The sequence below is a fragment of the Conger conger genome, chromosome 2, assembly GCF_963514075.1.
Source record: "Conger conger chromosome 2, fConCon1.1, whole genome shotgun sequence".
Taxonomy (NCBI): Eukaryota; Metazoa; Chordata; class Actinopteri; order Anguilliformes; family Congridae; genus Conger; species Conger conger.
In genome coordinates this window covers 14,687,921-14,699,951 of record NC_083761.1, presented here as the reverse complement: position 1 = coordinate 14,699,951, position 12,031 = coordinate 14,687,921, and the positions used below count along the sequence as shown (strand labels likewise).

The 12,031-nt window shown below is 41.8% G+C and overlaps 1 protein-coding gene across 17 annotated transcripts in view; it reads left to right on the top strand.

Annotated features, from left to right (window-relative positions):
- Positions 1–10,043, top strand: part of ank3b (ankyrin 3b) — a 137,717-nt gene extending 127,674 nt beyond the window's left edge. For 14 of the 17 annotated variants that reach the window (XM_061226328.1, XM_061226256.1, XM_061226283.1 and 11 more), the window contains 6 exons: positions 202–276; positions 627–758; positions 1,743–1,886; positions 3,685–4,342; positions 4,438–4,675; positions 5,120–6,140. In XM_061226328.1, coding sequence (XP_061082312.1) covers positions 202–276; positions 627–758; positions 1,743–1,886; positions 3,685–4,342; positions 4,438–4,675; positions 5,120–5,599 — 1,727 coding nt within the window. In that variant the 3' untranslated portion in view covers positions 5,600–6,140. Of the gene's footprint in view, positions 1–201; positions 277–626; positions 759–1,742; positions 1,887–3,684; positions 4,343–4,437; positions 4,676–5,119; positions 6,141–6,189; positions 7,024–7,891 lie in introns of those variants that run through there. The other 3 variants (XM_061226363.1, XM_061226227.1, XM_061226319.1) reach the window with 3 other exon arrangements.
- Positions 10,044–12,031: the final 1,988 nt, after the last annotated feature.

The window sequence follows — 12,031 nt, the reverse complement described above, 5'->3', positions numbered from 1 at the left end:
AATCCATAGCAATTACGTGCTCTGTTATACTAAAAAAGATTTTTTAAATGTAGTTTATATTGTACCGGGGGTCAAATTATCATTTATTTATTGCGTCTGGAGAGCGTATGTGTGTATGGCCAGAAAAGGGTACAGTCTCTCTTCATTATCCACAATTGAAGTGACACAATGAGATACTAATGTGCTCTTCTCCTTCCCCAGGCCCACAGAGTCCCTGTGAGAGAACTGACCTGCGAATGGCCATCGTAGCAGATCATCTGGGCCTGAGCTGGACTGGTAAGAAAAAGCAAGAAATGTCCCCACCTAGAGGACATCTGCAGGAATTACTCCTGCAGTGGCAGCATGCCATTTTCTTTTTTATGTGCCGTTCTTAACATTGACTGTGCGTTCGTCAGCGATGTCATCCTGCAGTCCGTTGTTTGTTTCTATGGAGAACTGTTTATTTTTATGTATCCACAGCAATATTTTTATATTTGTTTTGCTTTGATTATGGGTCCCTTTGTTTTGTTCCATGGGTGTTTTGTCTGGCGAGGGAGTGTCATCTGCAGTCTGAGGACTTGTCTGCACTGCAGCACTCTCGGCATGTGTCTAGAAGAGGCTGCTAATCCATTTTTAATGTGTTGCAGAGCTGGCCAGGGAAATGGATTTCTCTGTCGATGAAATAAACCACATTCGAGTGGAGAACCCTAACTCATTGACAGCTCAGAGTTTCATGCTATTAAAGAAATGGGTTAACAGAGATGGTAAAAATGCCACAAGTAAGTGTCCCCTTTTATTCTTAAAGAAGATTTCCACGTTTCTGCGGAGAAGGGATATGTCTGAAAGCATACAACATTTTCATTATGGAATAGGCATTGTATGTGACCATTATGGTTTCTAAACCACCAAGAACTCTTGTCAGACAACTACAGTGTTTCTATTAGTAGTAAAGGTATTGTTATTTCCAATTCCCCAAGCCACCAGGAAGATAATTTTTCTGCAGGCTATTTTCCAGTGGGAATGCAGGCTAATACTGTTGTTGATTGGGAATTCAAAGAGAGTTTCAGTAGGGACTACACACAGTACACTGCAATTTCATGTTACCAAATGAAAGCCACGCTTTACAACAAACATATTGTTAACAAAAAAAGACCTGTCAAGTGATAATCTTGGTTGACCTAGTTCTACTCTTAGCCTGTATGTGTCTGAGCTGTCTTGGGCCCTTGGAGATTTGTATGTTTGAGATTTGGTGAATGACTCAGTACAGTGTGTGTGTGTGTGTGTGTGTGTGGGGGGGGGGTGCATAATGTTGCTGCTACATCTCCTTGGTCATGTGTCTCCAGGAGAGGCTGATGTGCACTGAAGCCTTAATGCAGCTCTGAAAACATTTAGAAGCAGAAAAAAAAATGTTCCTTTAGTTTTTTTTTTTTCCAGTTTTTTTTTCCAGTTTTTTTTCTTTAGATCGCGTGCTAGGGAAAATCAAAGTGATGTATTTTTCTTTTGATTTAATCTGACATTTTCATATTCTAATATAATATTGTCATCAGAGAAAAACTGCTTAATAAAGATTGTTAGATTATGCATAAAAGGAAACCATTGTTTTTTGAGGCAAGAATAGGAAAATTGTAACATCTGTTCATTTTACTTTTTGATAAAGAATATAAATGTAAAGATATCTGAGGCACTGAATTGAATACAATTAAATTGACGTATCTAGTTTTAGTTTTTAATCAACAAATCTTTTGATTTTCTCCCCTTTTCAGCGGATGCCTTAACCGCAGTGCTGACAAAGATCAATCGGATGGATATTGTGACATTGCTGGAAGGGCCAATATTTGACTATGGTAACATTTCAGGCACAAGATGTTTTGCAGATGATTACGCTGTTTTCCGGGATCAGGCTGATGGTAAAGTTTAGCCCCATCTAGCTGAACTCTATCTGTCCTTTTATTTCTCTCTTGGAACTGTGTACACATGCAGAACCATCATGGCTAAACACTAGCTGTCATGCAGACTGTAGTGATAATGAGGCCAATCTCAAATCATCCCTCAGTGTCTGATAAAGGCTTTTCCCCCCCACCTGATTCTTTTCTATTTACTGTATTCAGGTGTGTGTAAATTCAAACGATTACTGTGCAGCCTAGCAACAGTAACTGTTTTTCCCTGCAAAGAGAACAGCAAGGCATGGTGCTGTTCCTCAATGCTTTGGCTTCAATCAACTCTGACCCACCTGATAATCTGAATGCATAAAGCTGACAGTGAACACCTTTAAAGAGATCTAGGGATGTCACTGTCACTGCTACCAGTGATGAGCAAGTGGATTAGAGTCTTGATTCAACAATAGTTCTTATTTGGTAAAACAATAGTTATGTTTAAATGTACTGTATGCGCCATTTTTAATGTTCAGTTGTAATACAACATGCATGTGGCATATTCAGTCACAATTATGGACAATTGTCTTTGAAACTCAAGGACATAATAGTGCCAATACAAGGAATACATTTATAATTTGCCCATTATTTATATATGTATTCATTGAATATTAATTATTGATATAGGTACATGAAAACATGCTTATGATACCTAAACCTCTGTTGTTGCATGCTCTTTCAAATTTTGCTTTTAACTTGCACATTTTTGCTTTCTTTGAGTAACAGGGTCTGTTCTATTATGTCTAATATCATACTTACCTCTCTTGTTAGCATGGCTGTGGCTAAAAAGAATGTCTGCTTGTTTGATAGAACTGCTTATAGAGCATCTCCTATTTCTCTGAACCTTCCTGGTAGAGTGCTTCCTCTGCAAAACCAGACTACCTGCACCCTATCCCTGTGCGCTGGCAGACCATGTTGCTGACCCCTACCCGTGCCCCCATGGCTCGCATAAGGACTAATTTCTCTCGTAGAGTAGAAGCTGGTGTCTACACTGTGGCTGCGGCTATGCGTTGCATCCCTATTTCTCACATTGCCATTAACCTTCATCATCTTCTTCTCCATCCATACGAATCATGTGTCTCTCTAATAACACGTGGGGTTTTTCTGTCTCTCTTGTTCTGTTCCTCAGGGTGCTTTGTAGCTCCTGGTTTGTCTTGTCCTCCCCTGTCCCCCTCTGCCTTCCCTTCCCCTGACGCTTGCTCCTCCAGCTCCTCCCCACTCCTTTGCCCGTGCTCTGACCCTCTGTGCATCAATCTCCTCTTCCCCGCCCCCTTCCCACAGGGTTTACGTCTCGACCCCTCCGTCCCTGAAATCTACATTTAGAGTTCCCCTGGGTTCATCTTTCCAAGTCCTCAAACTCACATCTAAATATGGCCGAACCCCTCCAAAATCTTTCCACCACATTCTCCATTTTAACACGTTTTTTCCATTGAAATAAATGTCATTTCTCATAAGTCATGCACAGCATACACTGAAAATTACCTTTTTGAAAGCCTTAATTGAAGGAGCTAACATCTCTGGGCTTGACTAATGTCCATCTAATATGCATATTGACTATTTTTGAAAAGGTCTGCACTGTAATGTGCTAAAAGCAGTCCTTTAGTGTTTCAATGTGCTATCTTGCATTTTCTTGCAAGTCTAAAATGTTGTGCATGCACGTGAGAAAAAAAACTAAACATTTGTGACATTTTCCATCTCATTTGTTGCATGCGTATGGTCTGTAGCTCCTGTGATGTGTTACTTCATGTCAGTCCAACTGTGTCATCTTACTCAGGTTTCCACAACATCGAGCTGGAACTGCAGTCTCCCACAGAGTTGGGCTATGAGCCCCCCACCCCACTTCGGAAAGATGATTTCTTTAGCGAGAACTATAGCATAGACTCTCCCAGTAGTAGCCCCTGTAGACCCAGCGATCTGTCCCTGTCCCAGCCACCATACGGTCCTGCTGCCGGAGCAGAGCCTCCCACAGTCGTATGCGAGGACACCTCTCTGGATGGACAAAGAGACAGAGAGGGAGCGGAAGAAGATCCCGGCTCTGCTGGGCAGAACGATGGAGCTAACCTAGCGCAAGTGCAAGAAGAGCCCGTGCAACCATCCCAGCCAGAAGAGCAGAAGTCAGCAGGAGAAGCCCAGCTGGGGGCCGGCATCCTTGCGGTTAGGGAGGGCAGCGAGTCTGGTTCTGACGAGGAAGAGGAAGAAATGACGCGCGAGAGGCTGCAGTCCCTTTTGGAAGACGTTAAGCTGGAGGAAGGCTCAGAGGGGGAGGAGATGACTGAGGAGAGGGTGCAGGCTATTCTCTGTCAAGTAGAGCAGGCAGAAAAGGACATGTGTTCAATTCCAGGTTGGCACAGCGAAACGTCGAGCGTAAACGTGGAGCCGCCGACCCCGGGTCGCAGTCTGAGCTCTGACCTGATCGATCGGCAGGAAAACAGGTACGCACCCGCGGCCGGTCCTGCCTCTTCTGTCACAAAGTGAGGACTACGAGTGTGTAGACTAACGGTTGTTTTACGGCGATGTTGTCCTCCAGCCCGGAGAACGACAACGACTCCTTTACCTCAGCGTCCAAGGGACAGGCGGGAAGCGCGAAGCAGAACGGCGAGCACGTGCAAGTCGGGTCACTTCCTGCCGCGCAGGATTCGGCCGGAGAGGGGCAGAAGATGCCGAAGGAGACGGAGCGCATCGAGGGGTCCGAGGATGATGGCCCGAGCGGGGCGGGACCAAGCAGCAGGGACCACGACAGCCCTGCATCTGAGCACAAAGTCCAGGTAAACTGTGGGGGGGTTGTACCACTGGGGGTTAGCGTTTACCATACCAACAGGTGCAGTAGACCAGAGCAAGCACGTGAAACAGTACCTCCACTTAATGGACTACGTCTTTTGCATTTCACTATCACCGCACTGACGCAATCAGGACTTTTTTACATTCTACACAAGATAAGACACTAAACCCTGTTTGTGTTCATGGCCACTTGAATGAATGCTGCTGTTGTAAAGCAGTGTTATCTTTCAGGGGCGATAAAGAGTATCATTCCTGTTTCACGGCACATGCTTGATGTTCATTGTAGTACAGTACTGTGCAGCTGTAGTTCGATGTGGCACAGACTCCCTGCCAGGTCGATAGGTTGCCATTGGTTGTGCGCACACACTCTTCCTCACTTGTAAAATCTGCCCGATACCTTTGGTGATGATGTTTGCTGACGCACTCACCAGGAGGGTAGAGATAAAGAGTCCAGCTCGGACGAGGAACGGACCATTACCACCAGGGTTTTTCGGCGACGGGTCATTCTTAAGGTACCCAGCAGTGGCGAGTTGGAGTGTGGCCTGCACGCGGTCTTGGTGTGGTCAGCCGTGCGGTGGGTTTTGTGTGCGCTGTGCGACCGCAGGCACGGGCGTGATGGCGTGGCCTATCGCGATGCACCAGTGGGGCCAGGCCGAATGGACAGGTGGCCCCGCCTGGCCTTGCAGTGTTTCTTGGCTCTCCTCTCACTGGCTGTTGTCAAACTTTACGCCTGCTTGCCCTTCTCTCCTCATACTATACATATTGGGAGTATCTGTTTCAAGCCCCTCTTCCACTGTCAGAATGCTAAATCTGGAACAATATATTGTATGTTGAATTCAATGAAGGCTGTTCTGATATGCTTGTGTGACTTCTGGAAGGTGTGCAAAAACAGAATGTCATACAAGGCATGATAGTAAGTCTATTTAAACGTATTGATGCTACGTGATATACATAGGTCTTATGACCGCTGTCTCAATTTTTAAGTAACCTCAAATTTCGACATAATTCGGATCTGATTATATATTCTTTTTTTGCACACCCTAAGCTGGTTTTGCATCCTGAGAAGATTTTGTTAAAAAAATTTATGATCACCACATTCTGTAAAAAATTGCACTAAGGGAAACATGAGCGTCTTGGATGGACACCTTTGATTTGATTAGTAAAAGGTTTAATAGTTGCGGCCTTTCATGCAGAACCGTGGTGATCCTAAACGTGTGTGTTTGGGTGATGTCTTGAGATTTTGTGGAGGTGTGAGCCTCCCGACAGGTAAGGGGAGGTGACAGTTCTTCGTGTCCTATCCTGCGCTCTTTAGGGAGAGCAGGCCAAAAACATTCCTGGGGAATCCGTCACGGAGGAGCAGTTCACGGACGAGGACGGTAACATCATCACCAGAAAAGTAACGTTTTGGCCCCTCTGGCCGTTCTCTGCCCATTCTCTGCATACTCTCTTTCCCCTGCCATGTGGAAGCGACCCCACATGACTTGACTGTCCCCTCTCGCAGATCATCCGGAAAGTAATCCGCCGCATGGTTACCCCGGATGACAGAGACCGGGAAAGGGGGGCAGAGGAAGGGGACCCCAAAAAAACGCAAATGTTTGAGGACGAGGAGGACCGCTCCAAGGGCTTAGGGCAAAAGAACCCGAGGGCAAAAGCAGAGGTTGGCACACAGACGAGAACCCCGTGCCCTGACTGTGCTGCTCTGACCGTGTTGCCTGGGGGATCAAACACAATGGAAACTATGGGCCTTTGAGTTTGAGTTTCTCAGAATCACAGTTTGCTGTGACAGAGTGTCGGTGTGTCTGCAAGGAAATCTAGGTTGCATATGTGTCTGCTTTGGAAGTATAACTGCTCAGTCTTACATTAATCAGACTCTGCATGGTGCTATTCACAGACACTTCTTATCAACCTATAGCATCCATTTAGGATTTGTTCAACATGCATATGCAGCATATATTTTCAATTTAGGGGTGATTTAGTACTGAAGCATTACAGTATTGTACATATGTCTGAGGCAGTTGCCATGAAGCCCTCTTTTTCCAGGGGTTTGGAAAACCCCTTGTGCTTCTTGTGTGGTTTAACAGGAGTGTGTTGCTAACATGTATTTGCCCTTTAAAGGTGAATAGAAAAAAAAGAAGTTTTTCCTAACATTTTCTTCCCCGAGTGCTATTTTTGGCTTAGCTCTCTGATTGGCTGATGCTTCGTAAACGTGGGTGGGGCCTGTCCTTTTTTTTATTGCGTTGTTTTCTGAATTACAGCACGGGGAAGGCGGCAAGACGAAACAGACGGAAGGGAGGGAGAAAAAGGTTCAGTCATAATGGTCGCACTGCTCTAACCGGTACGTAGAGTACACACCCACCGCTGCACGGTGTGGGTGTGGAGGGCAGGGGTGTGCAGTGGAGGGGGGATGAACAAACGCTAAACACAATGAAATCCACGCTGAAGGTGCCACGCACAGTTTCTCCCTCTCAATTAGAGCGACACAAAAAGCACGCTCTGCAATGCTTTTCAGAGCCATTGAAATGCACCTCTCTCAGTAACATGCAGACTCTGCTGAACAGTGTATACCAAAAGAAGATGAGACACTCTTTCTCTTTGTCCCGCTAATCCCCGCCGCCGGCCCACTCAGTTGGAACTATTGTGAGGGAGTTTGCATTGCTGCAAACTCACTGTCTGATTGGCCTGCTTATTAAGCCTTTTTAGAAATGTCAAAGACCATTAAATGATTCATTGAAAAGGAGGTGGCATGACACCGAGATGAGCTGGTGTTTGGGCGTCTATTGATATTTTACAATGCTAACAGGGAACAAACAGCTGGAGGTCTGGCAAATGGGACAGCGTTGCTTTTTTTGTGCTGATGCAGTAATTACACTGCGAGACTCACGACACTGTAAACTAACATGAAATCTACAGAATATTTTGCATATACTTTCGAACTGTATCGCAAGTGTGTAACATTACCTATTTTCACATTTTAACAGCTGACGACTATTCACCACAATTAAACCATTGCAAAATGCAAAATTCCCCTTCTGAATAGAGACGTACACCCAGTCTTAAGAACTGTTTTCTTATTAAAATGTATTCAAATGAAAGTACATCAAAAAAATAATAATACATGATGAACTTGGTTTTTTTTTAAGGCTGGGCAGAAATGGATCTCTATTGCATTCTGATACTTTGTCTTTATGTTTGTTTACTTCTAGGTTTTGGAAAAGATTTATTATAATTTTCCTGCGGGGAGATTACTGGAAACCCAAACACAGGAAATCAATCGGCCAAAAGAACGTGTGTCTGCAGCTTCCACATTATCGCATGGTTTTCAGCGAAGAAGACATTTCTCTCTTCTTTTTTTTTGATTTAGCATGAGCATGAAAACTCACTTTTCTGTCAATGATCCGGGGCTTCGTAATCAATGACACGTGGTGCCATGGTGTCATATCAACCTACACACGGTGATCGGCTGCGAAGAACCGATACAACACCGAGGACAACAGCAGCACCTGAGAAAACATTTCTGTGACCAAAGATGGCACATAAACAAATTGGATTGGTGAAACCAGAGGAATACACTTTTGAATCACCTTCTACACTCGCCTTATATTTTTCTTGGACCCATAATGTCGGGGTGTAAAATGCTGTTTCGCTTCTTTTTAACAAAATTATTGGTGATCTTGCTGTATATAAATTCCACTGTATAAATTCTAAAAGTAGCTCGCGGATTGTGAAGGCACTGGCTGGAAAGGACTGTAGAAGCTTGTTGGAACGAAATGCTGAGATTTGTTCCGCGTTTATCAGAGAGTTTGGGTGTAACTTCACGTTCTTGTACAATTACCTGCAGGTATAATGTTTGTAAATGGAAAACAGAGCTAGCTTGATTTTAACAGAGGACATTTCTTTAAAAACCTACTGCGATTCTCTGTGATTCTCAAAATGGGAATATCTGTAGTTCTGTGAAAATAATTCCTCAGAGTACTAATATTTTGATGCATGTGATCCACCTTATTTTAATTACAATTTTTCTAAGTTTGCAAACACTGTATTAAGAATAACATGAAAGAAAAAACTTTTATCTGTGTACACACATTACCCTAACATTTGTCACTATTGCTGGTTTTCTAAAGACAGTATCTTTAAAACATTCACCATGCATACGGGGATATTTCTTTTGAATGCTTCTTGAAGGTTTACTGCTTGCTGATAACGGATGGCCTCTGCAGACATGGGCTTGAGCACTTGGAGAGAAATGATCAGAATGTACGTTTTAGACTGGCACGCTGTAAAATTATAACTGTATCATGTGTATTGGCTATAAGATGTAGAAGTCTTTCTGTAAGCCGGTCTTTGTAATCATTATAGCAGTGTATTAATAGGTTTTAAGGCTGCTGTGGTTTAAAAGGGCATTTTTATTTGGGTTTTGGTGAAACATTTCCTTCCATTGAATCTATTCATATGAAAACACCTAAAGCATTCATGGATAGTAGATCAAATAACATGTATGAAAAACCAACAAACACTGGATGATCTAGTTGATTATTTAAGCATAAATAAATTGTGTTTAAACTCTGAAATTGTGTCTTGTTTTTTAGGCTTGAAAATATGTTAAATGTATTGCACTGTTTGCATAGCCAGCTGGTTACTTCACGATTCAGTGGCGTTTTCTCTGCTAAATTTATTTTAAATGAATACCTCTTTTGTATCAGGACTAGTCCACCTACACAACACACTGACCTTGCTGTGAAGCCACCTGAAGACGTTAATTCATGCATTTACACAGTAGTTATTGTTGGCAACTGTTTTGCAGCCTGTTATTCAAATCAACAAGCCAGTTTGCTATGCATTGAGTGAGGCCATTTGAACAAGACAATTTGTGTTGGTTGTTGGGTTAATTAAGGTGTTTGTTATACAAATATATCCACCTTTTTAAAAACAAGCAAACAACAACTATTTTACTTTATGGGTTTGGTTTACAATTATTTTAGCATCATGTTGAAATCCCTTTGGTATGAAAAAAGATTAACTATTACAATGAGCATGAAATGGTACCTGTAGAGTACTGTAGGTATTTGATTCTGAATTTACTGCGTTATGTATTACCACAGAAATATGGCACTTATTTTAATTTCCTTGCAAGATATTATTTTTAAATCCTCTGGTCCATTTTCCTTTGAGACTTGTGTGATTAAATAGCACGATGTAGGACCTTGTGCTGTTGAACCTAAGCTGCAGTGTGCATTGTATCCATGATTTCTGTATTCATGATATGCTCTCCCAACAGCATAACCACATTGTATTAGTCGGTCAAATGTATTCCACATCAACAAATTTCTAAATAAAACCCCAAATAAAATACATAAATGAATTTATAATGTTGTTTTTACAACACATTTCAGAAGGTTGCTCATACAGCACAGATATTACACAATGGGTTGCATTTTATAACTGACTTGAGACTCCATCAATGCAATATCAAAGAAAAGTCAATTTCTTTCTGCCTCTGACTTTTTTCTGAAAATATTAAAGAGCAGGTTTTACTGAATTCTTTCTTTGCTTTCTGGTGTCAGATTCAGACCAATTAAACATGTAAGAGCTAAATTCTGAATTTAGCCAGTTCCTAGTTCCTCTTAACTCTATAAAGAAAATGACTGCCTACTTGGTGACTTGTCGGTGACTTGATCCAAATCTTTATGTAATAGAAGTGTGATCTGCAACTTTCTCCAAACTAGGGGGTGATCCTGCTCTACCGCTGGGAATTATTATGTCTATCACAGTGGAAGTTGTTTTATTTATACCTGAGCTTCAGAATAATTCAGTTTCTCTTAAGAAAGTGCTATCAAGTATCTTTTGTATAATTTTTTTCTTTTTGGTCAGTCGATTCTCCCTCCAAGAGGAAATTTGTCTTCACAGATGCAATACACATACACAAAGACAAAAGCAACATCTTCACAAAAAATGCACATCATACGGTACATACAGTTGGTTCCAGAATTATTGGCACCCTTGATAAATAAGTAAAAACAAATGCTGTAACTCATTGGGGAGACCACTTCTTCAGAGACTGCCAAGATTTCCTGGTACTTTGTTGAATTCATTGTGCCATTGATCTTAAATAGTGCCCCTGGAACATTGGCAGCAAAACATCCCCAAAACATCAATAACCCACTGCCATATTTGCCAATTTGCTTACCATCCATGGGATAGTATGCGCTTGCATCCTCTTCCTGGCAGGTTTGTGACCATTCCATATGTCTTGTACCTTTTTATCATTGCCCTTACAGTGCTAAGTGGTATGTTTAACCTTTTATGCATTTTTTTTGTACCCATTACCCAACCCATTACCTGTCAATTATCATCGGTGTCTTCTGAATTGACAGTTCGTTGGCTTTTCCCATGCTGATGGTTGACGAAGCATGGGAAAAATAACAAATATTGAAACATGAGAGAAAATGTATTGAAATAAAAGTATATAGTTGTCCCGCATGTTTGAACATAAAATAAAAGGGGCCAATTATTCTGGAGCCCACTGTACACTCAACAAGCATCCTTATATGAATTCAACAGCTGAAACTTATACTTATATATGCAGGTGAGACATACATGTGATACATTCAATGTGGGAGCTTGTTCAGTGCTAATATGGCCCGAGGGATAAACATTTTACCAAAGCGTGCCCCATTCCCCTTTACAGCTCTCTACTTACAGCCTGAGGGGAGAAGAGTTCTGCATGTTTTTTTTTTGTTCATTGCATCTCTTTTTACATATTTTACATATTTCATTCATGAAGTCATGCCTAGCACAGATGCTTATTCGGCAAAACTTATCACCTTTGTGTCTCGGGATGCCGTGAACAAATACTTTGCAAGTCTCAGGAAACACAAAGGAATGTTCTGGAGGAACAAAATACAGTCAATTCCTGTAAGCAGCCATTGCCAAATAACACTTACAGTAGTGGAATATTGCATCATCAGGAGAAACTTGACTTACTACATAGACTGTATGTCTTTATCAGTCATACAGCCAAAGAACACAATACAATTTTAACCACCATATCAGATATGTCCACAGCACTCCTATGGTATGTCAATACTGCACTGTAACTATATTATCAGCTCTAGAAACACTAATTCAGTGTTATCATGGGGGAGATAATCTCATTTTTTAATTTGATTGTAAATTAGATTAATTATCTTTCTTTTCTCTAGTTCTAAAAATACATGTGTATATTTTTAGAGAAAAAAGAAAATGCATCTCAGAAAGAAAAACGTGATTTATAATTTATAATACACACGTCGTTAGACTGCACATGTGACACGTATTTGTACAGCCCTTGAAAATGTATTATCTGC